This window comes from Lepisma saccharinum, chromosome 21 (genome assembly GCF_977018435.1).
Source record: "Lepisma saccharinum chromosome 21, izLepSacc3.1, whole genome shotgun sequence".
Classification (NCBI taxonomy): Eukaryota; Metazoa; Arthropoda; class Insecta; order Zygentoma; family Lepismatidae; genus Lepisma; species Lepisma saccharinum.
The window spans coordinates 5,932,916-5,957,459 of record NC_139249.1 but is presented as its reverse complement, the minus strand read 5'-3'; the positions used below and the strand labels follow the sequence as shown (position 1 = coordinate 5,957,459).

General features: G+C 38.3%; 2 protein-coding genes across 2 annotated transcripts in view; one reads left to right on the top strand and one right to left on the bottom strand.

The window, feature by feature from the left end:
• Positions 1-2,489, bottom strand: part of LOC146003885 (A-type potassium channel modulatory protein KCNIP1) — a 194,889-nt gene extending 192,400 nt beyond the window's left edge. Inside the window, exon 1 of the mRNA XM_083142352.1 lies at positions 1,845-2,489. Within this exon, the coding sequence (XP_082998478.1) occupies positions 1,845-2,000 (156 nt within the window). The 5' untranslated portion in view covers positions 2,001-2,489. The remainder of the gene's footprint in view (positions 1-1,844) is intronic.
• A 9,944-nt stretch (positions 2,490-12,433) lies between these two features.
• The window catches only part of Noc3 (Nucleolar complex protein 3), a 45,902-nt gene continuing 33,791 nt past the window's right edge, over positions 12,434-24,544 (top strand). The window contains exons 1-4 of the mRNA XM_083142598.1: positions 12,434-12,848; positions 19,905-20,230; positions 21,535-21,689; positions 23,507-23,793. Of these exons, the coding sequence (XP_082998724.1) occupies positions 12,840-12,848; positions 19,905-20,230; positions 21,535-21,689; positions 23,507-23,793 (777 nt within the window). The 5' untranslated portion in view covers positions 12,434-12,839. The remainder of the gene's footprint in view (positions 12,849-19,904; positions 20,231-21,534; positions 21,690-23,506; positions 23,794-24,544) is intronic.

Below are 24,544 nucleotides of genomic sequence, written 5' to 3'. Positions count from 1 at the left end.
GGGCAAATTAAGCTAATAATAAGCCGTGTGCTTACTTGCAATAATTGGTTGTGGAAACAAACCGATTCTTACCTGTGAAAGATAGAAAAGCAAGTACGTATGTGTAAATCGAAGATCAATACATTCTGATTTAAAGAAATATCTGTTTATAGGTTTGCACCTGTTCATCGGTTCGAGATTAACAATAAGCCAATAAAATTAATATGTTGTTGGAAACCATGTCCACGATAGAAGGAGAGATTATACACTGGGATATAAAAACAAAAACAGTATCCGGAGTTCAGTAGTAAGAAAGTGTCAGCTATTGGTGTCAAAATATCTACCTTTTCAGAATTTCTGCTTTACTGTTTGCTTATCAAAAGACTGAGGCCAGTCACGACAGTGAAGAAGGAACAAAATTGATTATATACAAAACTCACATGCAATGGTTGAGAATCGATGTGGAATATTTATAGACAAGGCCATTGAACACCTTTTTTGAACTGCTGTTTTTGTATTTGTATATTTTCCTCATTTTTCATATTTTCTATGTCACTTTTAAGGTAATCGGGGCCATGAAGATATAGTCTATGCCCAGGCTGCGGATCGAATTTAGAACCTTCGGTGCAGAGATCGGGAGTCGACCACTCAACGTGCTTGACCATAGAAGGGGAGAATTTCTGATCTTGAAAGGTGGTCAATCACAGATAGGCCCAAACGGTAAGATACTTTCTATTTATCTAAGATACCATTGGATTAATCTGGCCAGAATAGGGATTGTGTTGCTGCCGTAATAAACCTACTGGTTTAGGAGTAGGTTAGAGGTAATGTTTGGGTCGAAACCAGTGGCGTGCTCAAATTTTGTAAAGGGGCTATGCCTTCATTTTTAGAACCTTTATTTTTTAGGCTTTTCCTGTGTCGGTAAGTACAGTAGAGCGTCGATTATCCGAACGTTGGTCAACCGAACGACCGCTTAACCGAACTGTGTACTCGCTCACTTTCAGATATCTGTAATGAAAAAAGTACGTGACTTAGCTGCTCGTAAGCGTGTAGGCTTGCTTAGACAGACCAAAATAAAGGATTTTTTTAAACGTTAATTTTGTGTACTGTGTGTATTGTTCATGCAAAATGCGTATGTAATATGTACATATTTTTGTTTAATAAACTGTACCACATACTATATATTCCTACTAAAGTTGCCTTTGTACGTTACTTTGTAATACATACTTAAAGAGATGCCTGTTTTTATGAATAAATTTACTGTACAGTACTTCTTTTTGGCAAATAAACATGTACAGTTCGATTATCCGAACAAACCAGTTTTCCGAACACCCATGTCCCCCAATTACTTCGGATAATCGACGCTCTACTGTACTTTAATTCACTGAGTATATTTCGACATTTCGAGATAGATACGCGTAGCACCAACCTCCGTGGAAGAGTGGTTAGCACAAAGCGCTACGACGCCAGGAGTCGCGGGTTCGAACGCTGACCTGTGCATGGGCGTTATTTATGAGTGTCCCTTCATCAATTTCATATCATCCCTCATCGTTGCGATTAGCCAAAATAAGCAGAAAAGCAACGATAAATAACAAAAGTCAAATCAAGTCACGGAAAAGAGTGCAAATTTAATAAGATAGGGAGGAAAAGGACAAGAATATGCAAGAAAGATTGCACTATCTAGTGCGTGCTTTCTCTTTATGTACAAGAATGATCTTGTCCGAAAACTGCAACTGTGTTCGGCTTAAGTGTAAAAAACGATTAGCTCTGACGTATGTAAAAATGGATTTTACAGTAGCATAACATCAGGTGTGAAGCAAACGTACCAATGGAATGGTAGCATATTCTTAAATTATAACTCTTACCTGCTTGAAACCTCTGTACATAACTCGTATCTCCTGTCGGGTGAACTTTGTTTGCCTACATAGGTCTTCCAGCGCCACAGGCCGGTGTTTCGGGACCCTACTGGGTTCGATTTCAAACAGATTGTCATCAACCGGGCTGTCGGGTGGTGTGGCCATGGTTGGGTGATTCTTTGTTTAGTCACTTGTCACCAAAAAACACTTTGTAAAGAAACAGGTTGCACTTTCGGAGCGTAAAAAAAAAGTAGGAAACGAATATGTATCATCAGACGTTGAAGGACGAAAGATGCATCAGGCAGTATAAAACATCACACACGAAGCAACACGCACACTCGCGCACACACACCAACTTGTTTATTTTTTTTTCTTCTCTTCCTTCGCGATATCGAGAAATCAACATTCAATATTTCATTCCAAGGGTCATCTCTGCAGGTGAGGTCAAAAGATTACGGGCTTCAGCCGATAGGTCAGATTGCGATGCGACCTTTGTGCGTAATCCATGAGACGATTTACCTCGCCCCGAGCAGCGGCGTGCGATCAAGTTCCATTTTTGCAGCTAGTGTGAAGCTGCAAGAAGCTCCAAGCAGAAGGTTGCACGCGAGTAGCCGCTGAGGTCTGTCTCACCTCGCACACTTTCGGCCTGCTGCAGCCAGCCACTGAACGCCGTCGTCTGTAGCGAGCCAGTTCGTCCGGGCTTGTCCGTTGTTTCTTCGATCGCTCGCTAGATGTCACCCGTAGGCAGAGCGTTCAACGGCACGTAAAGAGAAAGGGAAGATCTTGTGTTCTGGCAACCCAAACCCGGGAAGGGACTTATCGAGAATTTTTCATTTGGGGAGGTGTAAGTCTAAATTTAGGGGGGTGTAAGGGTAAATTGAGGAAAGTTACATCCCAATGTAAAATGGCCAAAGCTGTATTTGGAATTATCTGGTAAATAAATAAATATCAATTCAAAATAACCATAAATTGGGTCTTTGCGAAAAATTTTCGGGGGACGTTGAGGAAATTTGAGGGGGTGTTGGAGGCTGTGGATGAGGCTGCAGAAATTGCAATGACCTCTTTGGCGGAGTGGTTATCATAGCTCGCTACGACGCCCGGGCTCCCGGGTTCGAATCCCGGTCTGGGCATGTGTATTGTTTATGAGTGTCATTCATCAATTACATGATATCGTCACTCATCTTCATCTTCGCGATTGAAGCGAACTAATATAAACCAAATCAAGCAAGCAAACAAGATAAGAATTGCGTTATCTTAATGTGATTGATTAATTGCTAGATACAATAGATCTGCTTCATTTTACTTCGCTTTTCTGCAACTTTTGGCTAATCTCGAAGATAATGGTAATGATATGGGATGGATGAAGGGACAATCACACACATTGACGACACGACAGGATTATACTGTATGTGAGTCTTTAAAAGGACCATTTAAGTTATCGTAATACCTTCCGATCTCATGCCAGTGCAGAACGTCAATGGCTCATTCAATGGCTCATTCTACGTTGGATTTAGATTTAAGCACAGCAGATTGAAACATATTTCCCCTCTTTGATTTTTCACTGCCTGCACGAATAACGGAATTGTCCTCTGGTGCCAAACTTTTTGATTGGTTTATTTTACCTCGCTTCTCTGCCACGTTTGAGTGGTGGTATGATGAAAGGACACTCACAAACACCCATGCCCATGCCAGGATTCGAACCCAGGTTCTCTGGCGTCGAAGCGATCTGTGCTAACCACTCCGCCACGGAGGCTGGTTGTGCCGAACATTTGAATCATCCTGTATGTTATTACTATATACGGAAGATATCTTAAATTCTCCCAGATGTCGTAGTGGTAAGGTTGTCCCCTTGTAATAAAGGGTGCCGGGTTCGATACTCGGCACAGGTACAGTGGGATCCATAAGTATTACCGTGCAAATTGTCCATCACCATGTTCGTGCACTTTATTTGACCCAATAAGAGCTTCAAGAATTAAAAGAAATCTCAAAACAAGCTGTTGACAACTTCTACACCAGCATACATAAAAATCCATTGCTTAAAAACACATAGAATGTAAGAGAAAAATTAATGAAAATAGTCATGGACAATATGCACGGTAATACTCATGGATCCCACTGTACATTGTTGTTCGGATTCCACTTTAAACTGTAGGTTCATTCCAGCTTTATCTATCTTTGGCCTAAAAAAATCAAACAGAAGATCTCTTAAACTTTTTTTCTTTTATTTATATATCCCATGCACATTGCCCTGTGCTCCGCACTAACTTGGGTTGACCCTGTAAGTTGAAAATGTCGTCTTACCCTGCGTTCGGAACAAATACTTGGTTTTACATTATGATATGTTATCCACACATGGTTTAATTCATTGATTGGTTTGGTTTAATGTATGTCGCCTTTCTGCCATTTTTGACTAATCTTGACAATGAGGATCATTGATGATATGATGAAACTCATGAAGGGACACGCAAAGAACAACCAAGCGCAGGCCGGGATTCTAACCCGGGACGTCGTAGTTTGCTATGATAACCACTCCGCTATAAAGATCGGCCCCTGAATGTTGACAATGGCTTCTGCACACATGAGCCGATTTCCGTGACTGACTGGGCGTTCTCTGTGAGTATCCTTCATCAATTTCATCACTCATCCTCATCTTCACAATTAGCCAAAAATGGCAGAAAAGGGAAGTAAATTAAATCAAATCAATCAATCGATAACCACACATGGGTTACCTATATCCGTCAATGAGATTACAACTAAGTGCTGCCTCCCTAAAGATCAGTTCAGCATCCGCCACTGTCCTTATCTTCCGCATCTGACAGTTTATGGTTGCACGAATTTGCTTCTGACGTGACTTTATGGCATTTGCATTGAACTTGAAGTTGTCCTTCATTGAATTTCAACCACCTGCACGCAATATAGCGGGAAATCTTTTCCAAATACCACAACATTTGCCGAGAATCTCACAAAGCTTGATTGATCATGTCAGATTAAGTGGACTTCTAAGTGAGAACCAAAAAAAAACGGCTGCTAGAGGTCCTAAACTCAAAACTACATGACGATTTTTTTAACCTACAGCTGGTGCCAGTGGCGAGTTAAATGGGTTTCTTTTGGGGGTATGAATGGTCTTTTCTTTTACCTATCGCGTGCTACTATGTCCATTCAAGAGTCGTATTTGAGAGAATTATATTTCAAGGGAAGAGTCGCCTAACTTTAGGTTTAGAAACACAGGCGATCATCATAGATTGGAAGTTAGATTGGACGAATATCTTTACAGCTTGTAAATATGTACAAGGCATATTTCCTGGATGGATATTAGTGTGTTTTGCAAACATACTGACTCTCTCACATTGACCATGCGGCCTCCCCGATGGAGTAGTGGGACCGTCGATGGCTTTTAATTAATCAAGGAGTCCCGGGTTCGGTTCAATACCCGGTGGAGGCACGTTGCACAGTGGTTCGGATCCCAAGTGTGGGTCCAGCCCCGATTAGCCTACAAGCATGAAGTGGACTTAAAACAACAATTCAAACATAGGCCCTGCACGAAGCTACATATCTGAAGGTGTATAGAGCCTGGAGTTTCTTTCTTCTTAATGAAACATGCCTGTATTCTACAGTACTTTTGTGCTGAGATGACAGTAATTCACAAAATGTATCTTGTACACAGAACTATTGATTAACGAATAATTGTTACTTTTTATTTTATTGTGCTCCGAATTTGTTTTGAGTACAAAGATGTAATTTTAATTTGCATCATTATTACTTAACAAACTTTCAGTATTAACCTTGCACAAAATCTTGATTTAATAAAAAAATACTATTATATAAAGAATAACGATTTGTTTCGTACATTTGCACAGTCAGTCAGTCGTGATTTCGTGTAACCTATTTAAATTTATGCCCTGTGTAAAAGTAGGAGAGCGAGATTTTATCTGAACCTGTTCTAAATATGGAAAGTACAAGGGGAAAATATAATTATGAATTTATATGTTAACCAAATTTGCATGGTACGATTTCAATACATGTCCAGGTAGAGTTACAAGTAAATTATCGTTGTTAGGGATGAATCAAACATACGCTGATATTCCTAAAACTTACGCCGTATCCTGAAAAACAACTTGTATCTTGATTTTTACCATATCTAGCTTGTCTACCGAAAAGGGGTATATCTATAAGGATTTTAGAATACGAAATTCTTCTAACAATATTGCCCTGATAGGACATGAGGTTTATTGTTTATTGTGTTCTTCTGCTTTTTGCTTTGGACTTCTTAATTAAAGTAAGTTGCTTGCATTAACATTATCATTTTTCGTGTGATCGTAAATCCCTTTGCATGAATTACTGTTAGATCTTTTAAAGTTAGTGTTCTTAGCATCCATGTATTTCGAAAAGGTTAGTTGCATTAGTACTATGTGTACACTATCTCTCTTTGCTTGATGTAAAATTTTTAAAATGATTTTTTAAAAAATAACCTAGAACCAAACCAGTCAAACTTGTGCAGCGAAATATTTACGGGATTTCTAGAAAATTAAAAACTTATTCAAATTACACACTGGAATTGAGTTTCCAAAGTTAGAAAGTTTATTTAATACGAAATTTCAATCTTATGCTCTTTCCCAAACCCTATGTACGTAAACTTTCACAAAATTATCTTGCATGCATAACTTGAATCGTAAGTGTTTATTCCATAGCAATTCAATAGCAATGATATACTAACGATGATAATTCTTTACGAATTGAGTAAGTTTCAAATGTAGGATAAAATTTTATCTTTGTCGCCTTTTTTCCCTTGGTAATTTGAAAAACAAAGGTACATTATGTAGAACTGGAAAGATTGGATTTTGCTTTTATCAATATTATTTACGTGTTTTATAATGCCGTAATAAATAATAATAATCCTGTGCGTAACAGCCCATGAAGGGCCTTGCCTTACTTACCGGCTGCCGGTCTCCCTCCCACGCTTTTCTTCGTCACCTCTAAGCGTGGAGATCTTCAACCAGGATTGGAATAGTCGGGGGGTCAGCCCGACGTATCCCAGCCGTTGTAGCAGGTCTACGCGACAAGTTATAATGCCGTATAACATTTGAAATTTTCTTGAGGTGAATCCAACGTTCTGAACAAAAGGACGATTCAGTCAGAAAAATAAATATTATACTCTTATAATGCACTTTGTAAAATGTTGTAAATGGTCTACAGTTTACTAATCCTGTGACGTCACGGAAGCTGGTGTGAGGCCCGTATATAAGTATCTCGGAGGCCCCGCCCAATCTAGACTTCGGGAAATGACTTCCCGACTTTTCGGGATCCCGAGCAGTCGGGAAATACCGAATGGTCATTTTAAAAAGTCGTTAATTCTCGACGTTTCCTGCATTGTAAGTTTCTGGAACTTATCGGAAATTGTTGGATTTTATTCCAGAAATGCAAAAATCTTCACTTAAAGTCTTAGTGCATATAAGGTATAGAGAGAGCGTGTGTGACGTCAGCTGAAGCCAAAATAGATTGCGGCGGCCGCCATGTTGGGATGTTCCACACGGCTGTTGCGTCTATTTGTTAACTTTCAGCGAGAAGGAATTTCGTCGGGAAAAATAAGGCTGCTTGTTATGCTTCATTAAGTTTAAATCGTCGGAAATAATAACACGAAGTTCTTAGTGACTAGTTTTGACGAAAAAACAAAGATCTAGACCTTTTTATGTACTGGGGCGTGTTCATTTACCATATATAATGCTACGTTAGTATACCAGAAAGAGTTTAATGAAATAACAATAGAATCAAACTAGGAGTTGCATTATAACTCCTACACTCGTAAATGCATCACAAAACATTATTATATAAAAATATGAGCTATGTACAAAGGTTTAACACGATTTATTAACAATTTACGCCACCTCAATAAGTAAGCCTAAGTCGAGATTATAGGTAGATTTTGGACCGAAACATCAGGCGATACGGGACACTCGATAGGCGACAAAAGACAGGAGCCCGTTCATTCAATGGAAGCATTTAGACCGAGGCGACAGGCGACAAGCGATAAGTCTCTCTTGGCAACAGACTCTCAGAATGCAATTTTTTAAACCGAAACGACACTCCAAGCTGCACGTTTCGCTCGGACTGGGCCTTTTTCTTAATACAGTCCATCGTGTCGCCTCGGTTTGTTGGTGGCGCATGCACGGTTATTTTTTTTCTTGTGTAAACGTTGGCTTGCTCGTTCCGACGCGACATGAGTCACGTGTACATTAGATCTGAAATCTCTATTATTTGAGGCGACAAGCGACACGGGCTCCTTCAGTCTGAAGCAAAATAAATAACCTTACATGCGCCACCAACAGATCGAGGCGACACGATGGGCAGTATTAAGAAAACGGCCCAGTCCGAGCGACACGTGTAGCTTAGCGTGTCGCTTTGGTTCGGAAGGTCTCATTAAATAAATTTTATTTCTGATGGTTGGTTTCCAAGCTACACGACTCTCTTTTTGCATGTCTGAAGTCTCTCTCTGTTCGTTCAATGAATTTACATTCCACAAAGTTCTTAACACGTATAAACATTTGTAATAGTTTCCTTTATGAAACGTGCGAACGATTTTCGCTATTCCGATATGTCACAATTTTGAATTTAAAAATGTATACATGCCGTTAATAATATTACCACTAATAAAATCGCAACAGAAATGCGTGTATAATAAACGCAAATATGCTGTAAACATGTTTATCTGGGGACCTCTCAATTCCTTCTCTTTTTTTTCTTTTAAACATTTCTTGCTACTTCTATTGTTGCATCCGAAAGCTGCGCACAGAGGCATAGCTTCTTATTTACTATCTACTACCAGTGTCACTGAAATGTACAAATATTATGCACTATAAACGAACATTCCACGCTCAAATCCCTACTTCCACCACTGTATCAGCTGTAACTGTGGCGTATCCCAAGATGAAGGTATTACCTCACCCCCTTCCCCTCAAGGCTTCATTCCCCTCGTTCAGAGAACACGCTTGCGCCCTCTCTATTCCTTACTCTAAGCTTAAAGTGAAAATGACGTATAGAATTTGAGATTTCCAGAGCTTCGGGACATTTCGAACATTTCCCGTCCCGAAAGTTTCCCGACTTTGTCGGGAAATTGCGAATTTTTCCCGTTCCGACCGAAAAAATTCTGTCCCGCACACATCTACCGTACGTTAACCTTTACACGTCACGAACATGCCAGCTGCCGAAAGAGACTTTTGTCTGACGTCACACGTCACTCTGCCGTCTATCTCTTTGGCAGTTTCCATCTTTGTTACAATAATTCGACCATTACGGAAATCACAAACAAAAGTTTCTATTTTACAAAGGAACTTGATATTTCGACAATTATTTTGTGTTTGATTGTAACAAATGTGTTGAAGTGCCTTCTCTTTACCAACTAGAATCAGGATTTTATCTTTTACATATTTCTTATCCTTGAACTATGTACTGGAGGATAATTTGCAATACCCATAAGCACGTGTGAAAGACAACATAACAATTATACTTTGGTTACAGTACTTTGGTGTAGATATAGTAATTTAAGTGGAATATATTTATTTATTTTTATTCGCATTTTGTATTACTAGCAAGAGCAACAGATAAAGATGAAGCTGGTAAGTTTTTTCCTGTCTTAGTATTTAACTTTTAACTGTTACTTCATGAGAAACTGGATAGAAAATTGTAGTACCTCCTAAAATTTTGCACACAAGACGTATGAAAAAACAGAAACGTGTAATACGATTAATAATACGTTGGTCATTCAAAACCAGACCATCTGTCACCATGTCGACATTTTATTTTTTTTCTCCATACAAGAGGATGGTGTTTACCACTGTACTCCCTTTAAAAATTATATTTGATTAAATGTTAAGTATCCCCGAAACGCCTAAAATTCCTTTATTTTCTTCTTTTTCACATTGGTACTTACGTATTCTGCATTCCTAAGGATTCTTGAAGGTGCCATTTCGTTTTTTCACGGAAATAATCTTTATTTTCGACGTATGAAGTAAGTTTTGTTCGTTTCTTTTTCCCTTCAGTAACACGCTAAATGGCGGTCACAGTTTCACTACCATAGTCGGCATGCAGTGTTTCCACCCCACTCTACCCAAAAATACCTACGTAGCCCCACAAACCATTAACGCATCCCACGAACCATTTCCGGTAAGGTTAGGTAGGGTCACGTATAGGTTACAATAGTTAAATATTGGTTTCGAAAAACATATGCGTAGCCCCCCCACACCATTCTCGCATAGCCCCACAAACCATTTGCGGAAACGTACCTTCCTCTTGTGAAAACACTGACCGGGATTGACTGGGATTACGTCATCACACACAGGCTACATCCACCTGGAAGTATATGGATGCAAGAGCTTTCGTACATCGGTCACACATTTATATCGAAAAATAGATGATTTACCGGCAAAATTGAATGAACGATGCTTAAAAACGCTTCCCCGAACTTCCACAATTCTAAAGAAACTGCATTCAGTAAGTAATTTCACCTGTACATTTGAAGAAATGTGTTTCGGGGATACTTAAATTTCACCCTATTTCAGTAAATGTCTGTCATATCGGAGACACACTTCTATCGGATATTTTCAGTTTTAAATGGTTCGTACTTACCAATTGTGTATTGCGGAACATAGTTGAAGGTGCCATTATGCTTTTTACTCGAAAATAACTTTGATTTTTCACATTACGAGTAATGCTTTTGGGTCCTTTCTTCCATTGCGGAACATGCAATATGACGAGCACAGCTGTGGATCGTCGTGCTTGTGTTTTGTCAAATTGGAGTGGGTATGCAGTGTTTCAACCTTCTTAACCAAAAAATACCTACTTTTGTGTTCATTATGTCATCACAAACCATTGACGGATAGCCCCAAAACCCATCCACAATAGCCCCATGAACCATTTCCGGCAAGGTTAGGTTAGGTAAGCATAGTTAAAAAAATAATTTATAATGTCCGTCCGATGCACGAAAGCTGTTGCTTGCATTTCCATCCATGTACTTGAACCAGATGTTGCGAGCATCTGATGACGTAATCCCCGGTAAGTGTTTCCAAACACACAGTTTTTGTTTTTGTTTTTTTTTGAGCGATTTTACAATACCGGGAATTTCTCCGTTTTGTTTGAAATTTGGCGCTCACGTGTCAAACTTGCAAAATAAGAGGGTCAGTCATCGCAACCGACAATGCACAATTGCTCATTATTTATCGCAAGATTTTCCGTTTCGAATACTTAAAGAACGAAATATATATATTCCTGATATTACTACGACCCTAAAATTTAACTATGTTGCCTAACCTAACCTAGCCTAACCTAACCACGTGCCAATGGTTCGTGGGGCGAGCACCAATGGTCCGTGGGGCTAGCCATAATTCAGGAATTTCTATACGTGAGCGCCAAATTTTATTCGTGGATGGTCATACTATCCCAAATGGTTTTTGGGGCTATGCGGGAATTTTTCTGTTAAGAAGATTGAAACACTGCTTTGCCGTTTGAAACGCAATGCTAGTCAAGATTTGCTCGCCATTTTGCGTGTTCAGGAAGTGAGAAAAGAACGAACAATAATTACCCGATATGTCGACCATAGATACTAATTTAGTTAAAAAAAAAAAAAAAAAAAATCCCTTGTTAAACAATCTTTCGTAATGCAGAATAGGTAAGTACAAATGTCAACAATTACAGAATAAACGAGTTACAGACATTTCCCGGCTTTGATAGTTTTACCGAGAATGTAGTAACCAAATAAGTTTTCCGGATGAAGTGTCAGAGGTTCTGAAGTCCCGGTCACTGTTTGAAATTTGGATATTACGTGTGTAAGATGTAATATATTGCTTTTCATAATGGCGATATATCTAACGTAACCTAACATTATGTGAAATTTTCAAGTTACAGAAGTGACCGGGAAATTCTAACGTCAGATTCGTGTTCAGAAGGCCTCGTGAAGAAAATGTACAAAATTTCAAACAAATCGGGGAACACTCCCGTCATCTTCAATTAAGCCTTAAAGAGTATTGGTAAATGTTTACTATCCTTCGGACACCTATAACTTCTGAGTTTCGTCAATTTTTGACATTTGTACTTACCTATTTGCTTCGCGGATCATTTTTTAACGTGTATTCACGTTTTTTTGATCATTTTTTTTTAAAAAAAAGTGTTTATGTAACTGAAGAACGTACGTTTCCGCAAATGGTTTGTGGGGCTATGTGTCAATGGTTCGTGGGGCTATGCGAGAATGGTGGGTGGGGATACGCATATTTTTTTCTAAACCAATTTTTAACTATTGTAAGCTATTGTGACCCTACCTAACCTAACCTTACTGGAAATGGTTCGTGGGGCTATGCGTCAATGGTTGAATTTCTGCTATGAAACATTCCCACATCACACAAAACCCCTTCCAGATGTTAGACAATACTACAGGAACTTATTACGGTAAGTAGTTTCTTCTGTACAAATGAAGAAATCTGTCCGAAGGATAGTAAACTAGTACCAAAGTATTAAAGGCCCAAGTTCAGATTTCATTTCCCGTTCCGACCGAAAAAATTCTGTCCCGCACACATCTACCGTACGTTAACCTTTACACGTCACGAACATGCCAGCTGCCGAAAGAGACTTTTGTCTGACGTCACACGTCACTCTGCCGTCTATCTCTTTGGCAGTTTCCATCTTTGTTACAATAATTCGACCATTACGGAAATCACAAACAAAAGTTTCTATTTTACAAAGGAACTTGATATTTCGACAATTATTTTGTGTTTGATTGTAACAAATGTGTTGAAGTGCCTTCTCTTTACCAACTAGAATCAGGATTTTATCTTTTACATATTTCTTATCCTTGAACTATGTACTGGAGGATAATTTGCAATACCCATAAGCACGTGTGAAAGACAACATATCAATTATACTTTGGTTACAGTACTTTGGTGTAGATATAGTAATTTAAGTGGAATATATTTATTTATTTTTATTCACATTTTGTATTACTAGCAAGAGCAACAGATAAAGATGAAGCTGGTAAGTTTTTTCCTGTCTTAGTATTTAACTTTTAACTGTTACTTCATGAGAAACTGGATAGAAAATTGTAGTACCTCCTAAAATTTTGCACACAAGACGTATGAAAAAACAGAAACGTGTAATACGATTAATAATACGTTGGTCATTCAAAACCAGACCATCTGTCACCATGTCGACATTTTATTTTTTTTCTCCATACAAGAGGATGGTGTTTACCACTGTACTCCCTTTAAAAATTATATTTGATTAAATGTTAAGTATCCCCGAAATGCCTAAAATTCCTTTATTTTCTTCTTTTTCACATTGGTACTTACGTATTCTGCATTCCTAAGGATTCTTGAAGGTGCCATTTCGTTTTTTCACGGAAATAATCTTTATTTTCGACGTATGAAGTAAGTTTTGTTCGTTTCTTTTTCCCTTCAGTAACACGCTAAATGGCGGTCACAGTTTCACTACCATAGTCGGCATGCAGTGTTTCCACCCCACTCTACCCAAAAATACCTACGTAGCCCCACAAACCATTAACGCATCCCACGAACCATTTCCGGTAAGGTTAGGTAGGGTCACGTATAGGTTACAATAGTTAAATATTGGTTTCGAAAAACATATGCGTAGCCCCCCCACACCATTCTCGCATAGCCCCACAAACCATTTGCGGAAACGTACCTTCCTCTTGTGAAAACACTGACCGGGATTGACTGGGATTACGTCATCACACACAGGCTACATCCACCTGGAAGTATATGGATGCAAGAGCTTTCGTACATCGGTCACACATTTATATCGAAAAATAGATGATTTACCGGCAAAATTGAATGAACGATGCTTAAAAACGCTTCCCCGAACTTCCACAATTCTAAAGAAACTGCATTCAGTAAGTAATTTCACCTGTACATTTGAAGAAATGTGTTTCGGGGATACTTAAATTTCACCCTATTTCAGTAAATGTCTGTCATATCGGAGACACACTTCTATCGGATATTTTCAGTTTTAAATGGTTCGTACTTACCAATTGTGTATTGCGGAACATAGTTGAAGGTGCCATTATGCTTTTTACTCGAAAATAACTTTGATTTTTCACATTACGAGTAATGCTTTTGGGTCCTTTCTTCCATTGCGGAACATGCAATATGACGAGCACAGCTGTGGATCGTCGTGCTTGTGTTTTGTCAAATTGGAGTGGGTATGCAGTGTTTCAACCTTCTTAACCAAAAAATACCTACTTTTGTGTTCATTATGTCATCACAAACCATTGACGGATAGCCCCAAAACCCATCCACAATAGCCCCATGAACCATTTCCGGCAAGGTTAGGTTAGGTAAGCATAGTTAAAAAAATAATTTATAATGTCCGTCCGATGCACGAAAGCTGTTGCTTGCATTTCCATCCATGTACTTGAACCAGATGTTGCGAGCATCTGATGACGTAATCCCCGGTAAGTGTTTCCAAACACACAGTTTTTGTTTTTGTTTTTTTTGAGCGATTTTACAATACCGGGAATTTCTCCGTTTTGTTTGAAATTTGGCGCTCACGTGTCAAACTTGCAAAATAAGAGGGTCAGTCATCGCAACCGACAATGCACAATTGCTCATTATTTATCGCAAGATTTTCCGTTTCGAATACTTAAAGAACGAAATATATATATTCCTGATATTACTACGACCCTAAAATTTAACTATGTTGCCTAACCTAACCTAGCCTAACCTAACCACGTGCCAATGGTTCGTGGGGCGAGCACCAATGGTCCGTGGGGCTAGCCATAATTCAGGAATTTCTATACGTGAGCGCCAAATTTTATTCGTGGATGGTCATACTATCCCAAATGGTTTTTGGGGCTATGCGGGAATTTTTCTGTTAAGAAGATTGAAACACTGCTTTGCCGTTTGAAACGCAATGCTAGTCAAGATTTGCTCGCCATTTTGCGTGTTCAGGAAGTGAGAAAAGAACGAACAATAATTACCCGATATGTCGACCATAGATACTAATTTAGTTAAAAAAAAAAAAAAAAAAAAATCCCTTGTTAAACAATCTTTCGTAATGCAGAATAGGTAAGTACAAATGTCAACAATTACAGAATAAACGAGTTACAGACATTTCCCGGCTTTGATAGTTTTACCGAGAATGTAGTAACCAAATAAGTTTTCCGGATGAAGTGTCAGAGGTTCTGAAGTCCCGGTCACTGTTTGAAATTTGGATATTACGTGTGTAAGATGTAATATATTGCTTTTCATAATGGCGATATATCTAACGTAACCTAACATTATGTGAAATTTTCAAGTTACAGAAGTGACCGGGAAATTCTAACGTCAGATTCGTGTTCAGAAGGCCTCGTGAAGAAAATGTACAAAATTTCAAACAAATCGGGGAACACTCCCGTCATCTTCAATTAAGCCTTAAAGAGTATTGGTAAATGTTTACTATCCTTCGGACACCTATAACTTCTGAGTTTCGTCAATTTTTGACATTTGTACTTACCTATTTGCTTCGCGGATCATTTTTTAACGTGTATTCACGTTTTTTTGATCATTTTTTTTTTAAAAAAAGTGTTTATGTAACTGAAGAACGTACGTTTCCGCAAATGATTTGTGGGGCTATGTGTCAATGGTTCGTGGGGCTATGCGAGAATGGTGGGTGGGGATACGCATATTTTTTTCGAAACCAATTTTTAACTATTGTAAGCTATTGTGACCCTACCTAACCTAACCTTACTGGAAATGGTTCGTGGGGCTATGCGTCAATGGTTGAATTTCTGCTATGAAACATTCCCACATCACACAAAACCCCTTCCAGATGTTAGACAATACTACAGGAACTTATTACGGTAAGTAGTTTCTTCTGTACAAATGAAGAAATCTGTCCGAAGGATAGTAAACTAGTACCAAAGTATTAAAGGCCCAAGTTCAGATTTCATCATGATACACATGCATTTTTCATGGTTCGATTTATGTTTATATATGTTGGCCCAGTATACCTTTTACATCATATTTTCAGCTATAATTGGGACTTTTTGGAACTGCAAACAGTGCTAATTACTTTCAGAAAGCTTCAAATTTCTTACACAACCATTTCCACTGTTCTACAGTATTTTCTCTTCCTTCTGTGAATGAAAAAGGTAACAGTTTCATAGATCGGAGACACATTAAAATTGGATATTTTGTGTTTCGCATGGTTCGTTCCAATTGTGTATTGTGGAACATACGCATTGCACTGTTGCTAGCTAAATTTTAAGACCTGCAGTTGGCCATATACAGAGCATTCCCTGACATTCTCTACGAGACTCGGCGGCAAGCAGCCGGCATCAACGCTTGTCTCTCCCGGTGAATAGGTCCGCGACAGTCGCATGCTAGAGTCTGTTTTTTTTCGCTCTCCCTGCCTTCGCTCTCTTTCCCTTTCTGTTGACGTTGCAGACTGACGCCGGTGTAATCCTCCCTCAGAAGTTTGTTGTGTCGTGTTCGTGTGGTGAAGATTGTGGCTTAATATGGCACCACAAAAGTTTACATTACAACAAAGGATTTATCTTGTCGAGTGTCACTTCGGAAAGAGGAATTGTGAAGAAGTGTGACGACCTTTAATAACGAAATTTCCTGGTGTTCCCGTTCCACATAGGACCACTATATTAAACCTCATAAAAAAGTTTAGAGTAACAGGGTCAGCCTGTGATTTTTATTTATGGGGAAATCTAAAAAAATAAAGTATACACCACACCATCCGTGAATTAAAAGACAGTATTGTTCGAGAAATTGGAAGAATTACAGTAGACGAACTTGCACGTGTAAATGCCAATTTCCTTCGGCACAATTTAGAAACATGGATCGAAAAATCTAAAATTGTTAAAGGCGAGAGGAGCGCGTGGAAAAGAAAGTCAGTTCATTCATCTTGATACGTGAAAAGAAGTAGTTTGCGTCCGAGATTCCAAAGAAAACACCATACCAACTTTCTTTTTATTTTGCATTCTATCTTTACACACGCTTCGGGAGGTCACGGGAAAAGGTGCACTTGCTGCAGAACCTCTTCCCTTTGTGCCGAAACCAATTCCTTCTTGCCATTACTCTTCATTTCTGTCATTCAAAAATACACGAAAATAAGGGATACCGGAGAAAAGTAAATTTGCGTTAGGGGTTAGCCAATTGGGAAGATAAGTTCTCATAAAATTTCAAACGAAATGGAGATGATTTAAAATTGACAACTTCATGAATTTCAAATATCATTCTGTTGGCTCATCTGCTGTCACCGATTTCCACCTGACTTTTTCCTTCTGCGCCGCTTTCCCGTGCTTCACTTGCAGCTAATGGCAAATGCTCTTTGCTCATTTTTTTTCGTCGTTCATGCTGATGAAAGATGAACAAGGGGTAATTTTTCTTTGATGAATATCCTACACACTCCCAAATCTATATTTCAACAGGATGTGTCTGCAAACTATTTTTCAAACAAAATGACACGAACATAATTTTGAAAAAAAATATACAACCTCTGCTTGACCAAAGACACATCAATATCATGTTAAATATGAAAGCTTTGTGCCCACACTTCTCTTCTTATTAGCCCTGTCACCGCAAATGGGCAAGGAAGATTTATTATTTTAATTTTGAGATGGACTAGTATTCTTTGTGAGTATCTTTCGTTTTCTGTTAACATAGCAATATGGTGTCTTCATGCTCTTTCGTGGATGTGATGAAATAGACTCTAAACTGCTCATTAGGCACTAACTGGTGGGCAAATGCAGCAAAATCGTATTTGCAACAAAACACACTTACATCGCAGACGATATCTTTTCTAACTTCCAATCATCCTCCTCTGTGGAACTAACTTTACATACACACAATAAGCAAAACTTTTAGAAGGTAACAAACGCAGTTTATTTTTTATTGTACCAGTCTTTCTATTTTGCGGAGGCTACCTCAGTTTGTGTTCGAGAGGTTGCGACGTTTGCGCGTGGTGGCAAATCCTTGAGTAGTCTACATGCAAAATAACAAAATGACCTACTTTTTGCTACCATAACAAAAAAAAGCCGTTGCCAAGTGATAAGAAGAGAGACACAAGGAGCAAAACAATATATCATTTGTAGAAATCCCTTCATTGTCAATGTGTACTTCACCGAGTCTTCTATATGTGACCAGGAAAATAAGAAGCTAAAAAATGAGTGAAGACATCGCTCCTGAAAGCAGTTATAAACTTCAGTCGAATTTCGGTAATTTTAAAAGTGAATGTAATACTTTGTGTACTACCCAAGGTGGTTTGACTTAAATTGCGATTTAAGTCATTTAACAGAAATAATTTATAGAATAAAGTACATAAGTAATTTGTAGATATCAATTACATTAATCTCGTAAATTAAAAATATTTTTAAAAATTAGGGTTGAGCCAATACCATTGTCTTTGAGTCGGTAGAAGCGTGGCCAAAACCAAAATTTGTTCCTTTTCAAAGGTTCATTCACCTTTTCCAACTTACCTTTGGCTTTGAGAAAAAAACTGAAAAATACGTATTTGTGCATTTGTTAGTTGAACGAGGACTCAAGTTCCGTGAACGGCAAGTACGTGACAAAGAATCCATATGCAGATAAGACTCGCAGTCAAGTTTCTTGCAAATCAAGGGTAACATGATATTATCCCCATAAGAGTTCCTTCGAAGTCTGCCAGGTTTTTTTCCCCCACAGATGTGGTCTCGTGTAACAATAAGGTCCCGGTACCAACAAGGCACCTGGTGTATTGGGGATATCTCTCTCCTTAGAGACCTCCCACAGTCAAAACAGTCATCGCCCATGTGGTGGACTTGTCTCAGACATAGTACATAGCATATTCCTGGAAATTTAAATATCTGGGCTAATCCCATTTTCCTTTCCAACTTTAGACTTTTGTTTGTCCCGATCTGTATAACTGGGTTTCAACAGGTGCGTTTCGACACATGGGACCCAGCAGGGAAATAATGTTCTTTGAATGACAGATGATGGCAGGTTTTTTCTGGGACGTGTAGTGATGGGTTTGGATTTTCCTCCATGCCAATGGATCGAATTATGCAATTACTTTTTTTTATAGGCAAAAGTAGCAAAAATGTTGTGTTCAATAATATACAAAATGCTAATCATGTTAGAACATATATAGTGTCTTTATCATTATTAATACGAATCGAAGTGCTGCTCAGCGAGGGCGTGGCCCATCGACGAAAACAGATGGTAGTCGGAAGGGGCCAGGTCTGGTGAATAGGCGGGATTGGGTAGCACCTCCCAGTTGCGTGTCTCCAAGTTGTTTTGGACCAGTCTTGACGTGTGTGATGGGGCGTTGTCGTGGAGGAAAATCAGCTTGTCATGTCATTATTAATCTCTAAATAATCATGCCAGCAGCAAATGATCCTTTAAAAACTCGCCAAAATTCAGGTACAAGGACTATTAAGAAAGATTTTAAGTTTCAATTATATATAGTACATAATGTACATCCAGAATGTTTTATTTTCACTGGAAGAAAAGTAACAGAAATTATTATAGTTTCATTAATACACTAAACAAACATTTCCATAGTAGATTCATTTACAGTATCAGAAACAGAAAATGTATATTTACAAAAAGTAAAGTGCTCCCCTGTGCTATGCACCATGCCATGAAGGCGTATAGGGGGTGTGGGGGTAGGACACCACACTTTCTTGATCACGGCCAAAGGTGGGGGTGATGTTATCAGCACCATGCCCCTGATAACCTTTACGCCCCAGAGTTTCCTTCAGGTACCCACTTTATACAATACTGGGTGGGTGCCGGAACAGGTTGAAAAAATCCCTGTTCTCCCCCACCGGGGATCGAACCTGGGTCTCTCGCATGGTAGTCAGATGCCCTAACGACTGAGCTACCACGGCTATATATGTATATTTACAAATATTTTTTTTATGTGCTTTAATAAACTGTTCAAATATTTTACAGTGTCATTTACCAGATAAATACTATATATAAGTATATAATGTATTTGTATGTACAGTGCTGAAAAACATGTTTAAAAGAAACATATTTTTAGAAAAAAAATAATCAAAAATAATTTTTGAAATAAAATTAATGATTTTTATCTACCCTGTAACTGCAGAAGAGTAGGAAGAAAGGAAATGTTAAGATCAGCAAAGTGAAGCAGAACAATCAGATGAAAAAGAAAATTAAACAAGGGACGATTAAACTCTCGAAGGGAAGAATGGAGCAGATAACCTCGAAGAAGAAGACGATGCTACTGAAGAAGAAACAGCAGAATGTCGCAGAACCTAAAAAGAAGGAGGAGGAGGAGACGAAGGACATTGACAGCGATATTGGAGAGGATGTATTAGATATGGTGGATGGAGATGATTTGATCTTTCTCAAGAAAGCCATCTCGGACAAGTCTTATTCTCTGCTTTCGAAAATTAGGTTGAATAGGTGAGTCTTCCCTCATGCTTTTTCCTTTCCTATGTCTTTGCTTTAATTCATTTTTTTTCACTTTGCTTTAATTTATTATCTTTTTACATTGCTTTAATTCACCTTTTTGTATTTTTGTTTTTTACGTCAGTTTGCTGCTTTAATTGATTTTTTGTTGTTTTTTTAATAGATTTAATTCATTTTTTGTATAGTTTTCCTTTGCTTTAAATTTATTTTTGCACTTTCTTTATATGTCACATGCTTTTAATAAATTCATGTGTGTTTGTTTTTAACTTTCGTTGCTTTAATTCATTGTATGTTGTGATTTTTGTCACCTTGATTCTTTTTTTTTTTTCGGTCCCCGTGGTGAAGTGGTTAGCACACCATGCTACGATGCCAGGGCTTTCGGGTTCAAATCATGGGTTGGGTATGGATGTTTGTGAGTGTCTATTCATCAATTTCATCACCATCACTCATCCCCATCTTCGTACATTAGTTGAAAGTGGCACAAGAAGCAAAGTAAAATAAATCAAAATTATTATTTAAAAATTTCGTCTTTTATGTTATCGTTCTACCACTTGGCTAATTAGGATAACAAGGGTGAGTGATAATTAGATGAAGTTGATAAAAATACCCATGCCAGGTCAGGATTCAAACCTATGAACTTCAGTTGCAAGATTAATGTGCTCAGCTACTGAGCTATTGTAATTCTTCTTTGGCAGTCCATTTAGACTTGGGAAACTTGCCTTTTAGGGATGTAAGATGGATATTTGTTTGAATGTTCGTTATATTGGTTTCTCATCTTAATTGGACATTATATTTTAATAACGTCACACATGAGTAGTAACACCTTTTTTGTCGTGTGAGAAGTAAATGGTTTCCAATGTACGAAACTCTGAGCTACAAATTAAAATCCTAGTGTTAAAGCTCAATAAAGTTGCAATTTTTATGTATATTTGGCAGGAAAATGTGCTAGAGTAGAAACTTGAATCGAGAAGCAGGAGAAATAACACCAACTTTGGAAACAAAAAACCACCAAAATAATCAAGGTCTTTACTAATGGCATTCCTCAAGGGGCTCATTTATCACTCAAAACATGTATCTGAACATTACTTGAGTCACATACTATGAAGAAACGCTCTTTGTGACATCTTGTCACAGCTCAGCTAGAACAAAAATACCTGTTGTGACATAATGTTACAGATTGGCGTTCACGGGGTAAAGGCTATAGTTACATTATGCTTTTATATGTCTAAGTGAAAAGAAAATGGTTTCACTTGGATTCTGGCTATTTATGAAAATTCTTGTATTTTTCTTCCTTGTAGAGAAAAAATGAAAGAAGATGAGAACCCAGAAGATAATGAGATGGAGACTGAAGATGATGATGAAGCAGAGGACCCTCAGGAGGAGAAAGGACGAAGGGCTTTGTTACCAACTAAAACTAAAGCTGGCCTCCAACTCAGATATGCAGACGATACAGGTAGTTATTCTGTTCGAGGATATCAAGTAAAATTCAGTTATTTTTTAGGTTGTGTGTGTTGCAAGCAAGAAAATGATAACGAATACTGATGAATCTCTCTCTCTCTCTCTCTCTCTCTCTCTCTCTGTCTCTCTCTCTAACGGAGCTCAAACTGACACCATTTATCCTGGTAGTTATACAACCAGTTATGCACAGAATGCATATTGTGAGACGGAAAATAGAACATGAAAACATTTTCACAAAAATCTTTAGGTAGTTGTCTCCATTGACATCCTGTTTTCATCACATAATGTTATTTTCTTTTAATTGTGCGCAGTCGTTGCTCTTCCACGAAATTCTTACAATTCTAGTTCATGAGAAACCCGTTTGCATTTACACCTATGGAAAGGAAAACAATCTCTCGTTTATTGCAAGCCAAACTCGAAGGATCTTGACACCAGTCACACTGGCGTCAGCAAAAGTCGGGAGATAATCGGGCAGAATGAATATTGGATTTTAACAGGTCTACTAGAAAATTTTCTGTTACAAGATTAACTTGTAAGATAAGATCTGTCGGGACACACAACGCAACCTTTCTAGGCACCAGAAAAAAGGAAAACACGGGGCTGTAAATTTTGTTGTGGTTCGTCTGTGTAACATACATCGTAAAAAAAAGTCATATTTTCTTTTTTTCAACAAACTTCATATTCATACCCCTCCCCCATTCCAGGGAGCAGTCCAAACTCTTTCTCGACTTGCATTGTAATTTAGCCTGAAAAAGGAAACACGCAAGTGATCTCTTTGCACCCAATGCATATTCTAGGACACCATAAACAGCGTCGCACTCGATCCTCATTAGGGTTTGGAATTTGATTTTGCTTTAAACTGTATATTTAGTCCCGATTAGCCCATCAGCATAAAATGGAACTCAAAACAAGCTTTACGAAACCTGCACTTTTTCACATATCAAAATGGTAGATTGTTATTTACTCTCACATTAATCGACAATGTAATGTTGGATTTAGGAGTATTCTCGATGCCAAACACCTGCTCCTCCAAAAGTTTTCCCCTAGAATAATGTATTTTTAATCGGTCTCTGCGACCATTCCTACATTGTGCACTTTTTTTTCACATGAATGGTTGTGAAGAAAAGCGGATGTGAATTAAATTTACAGTTTTATCAGAAGGCGCAGAACATGAAGTTGTTTAAACTCTTGTTTTCCTTTCTGGAGATCGACTTTCGTTGTCGTCAAATCAAAACAGCTTTGAGAGATTCAAAACAATGAGTCATTGCTGTTATTGGCAAGCAAGAGCTTTGCAGATTCTAGACAAAACACTTTAACCAGCTGCAGCGTAAAAACAAGGAGACTGGCTGGAAGTTCGAGCAACAGGTGGCGGAAGAGAAAAATCCTGTCATTTTAAAGATAATGCAACAGTCGAAGACAAAACTTTTAACAGCAGTGTAAAAATGAAAGAAATGACTCTTGCTTTACGTTTTACCATGCAATAGACAATAATACGGGCAATATTTCCTATGCAGACAAAAAAAAAAAAAGATAGGACCTGAATTCTGCAATTATCAACATTTATGTGCACACCAGCGGCGGAGAATACGCTAGGGGAAGGGGGTAGGGACCACTTTGTGTATATTTGTGTATGTGCATGTAAATTAAGATCTTACTCCAGTCTTTTATAATTTCACACCCTCGGGGACATCGTGGTTCGGACCCAACTTTAAACTGTAGGTCCAGTCCCAATTAGCCTTTCTGTGCATAAAGTGGAGTTTAAACCAAACTCGACAACAACCAATAATCAGATGTTTCTCTTGCATTTTGCAGATGACAGCGATGATGAAAGTGAAGAAGGGGAAGAAGATGGAGACCATGAAGATGGTGAGGGCAGTGAAGATCATGAAGCTAGTGAGGATGGTGAAGGCAGTGAAGATGGTGAAGATGGAGAAGAGCCTGATGAAAATAAAAAAGATGAATTCAAGACTGTGGACATGGAACCATTGGAGCCCATGAGTACTGTGGAACTCTTTGCTTGCCGTGAAGAGGTTCTACGCCAGAAAAAGTTTCTTATAGGACACTTGGCTAGCAGTATATTAGAAGAACCAGAACAAAAGGTAACTTGATCCATTTTATTTTATTCTATATTTTTGTAACTTTTCATGTGTTAATATTTTATAACCAGGGTGGCAAAACCGGGAAAAGTCAGGGAATTTGAGATGTCAAAAAAAGTCAGGGAAATGTCAGGGAATTTCGTCTTCATTGACTTTTTTTATTTTTTTTAATTTATTTATTTATTTATTTATTTAAAGATATCGTTATGGAACTCTGCACGGGAACAGGAAATCTCGTTCGTAAGTTTCGGCCTCAACTTTTAGGCCCCTTCTTATGCGCAACACAACCACGGCGCCAGAAACCAGTGATGGCAGGAGGAGAGCGAGAGAAATTTCTCTCGCCCTGGTTTCTCGACGGGAATTTTAAATTCGAACACTCTTTGGAGGAAAATTGTTATAACTCTGGCACTATGGGAGCAATCTACTTCGGATAACTTGATTTTCAGATAAAATATCAGCGCATGCAGCCGTGTACAATTCAGAACGCCGACCTGAGGAAGGGGGATTGGGGGCATGGCCCCCAAATTTCAATGGAAAAAAAAACAAAAATATGGAGTTAGCCCCCTCTTCTCCCACTATTTTGAAGAGAAGCCACAAACTTTAGTATTCTTTTAAAGAATGGATATTTCTCAAGAGAATGAAACATGTTTCATGTTCTTGGGTGCCATACAAGTTGAATGATAAGGCAAAATGTGATTTTTTTTTACAGAAAATAGGTAATTTGCATTTTTTTAGGAAAATAACTCTGGCACTA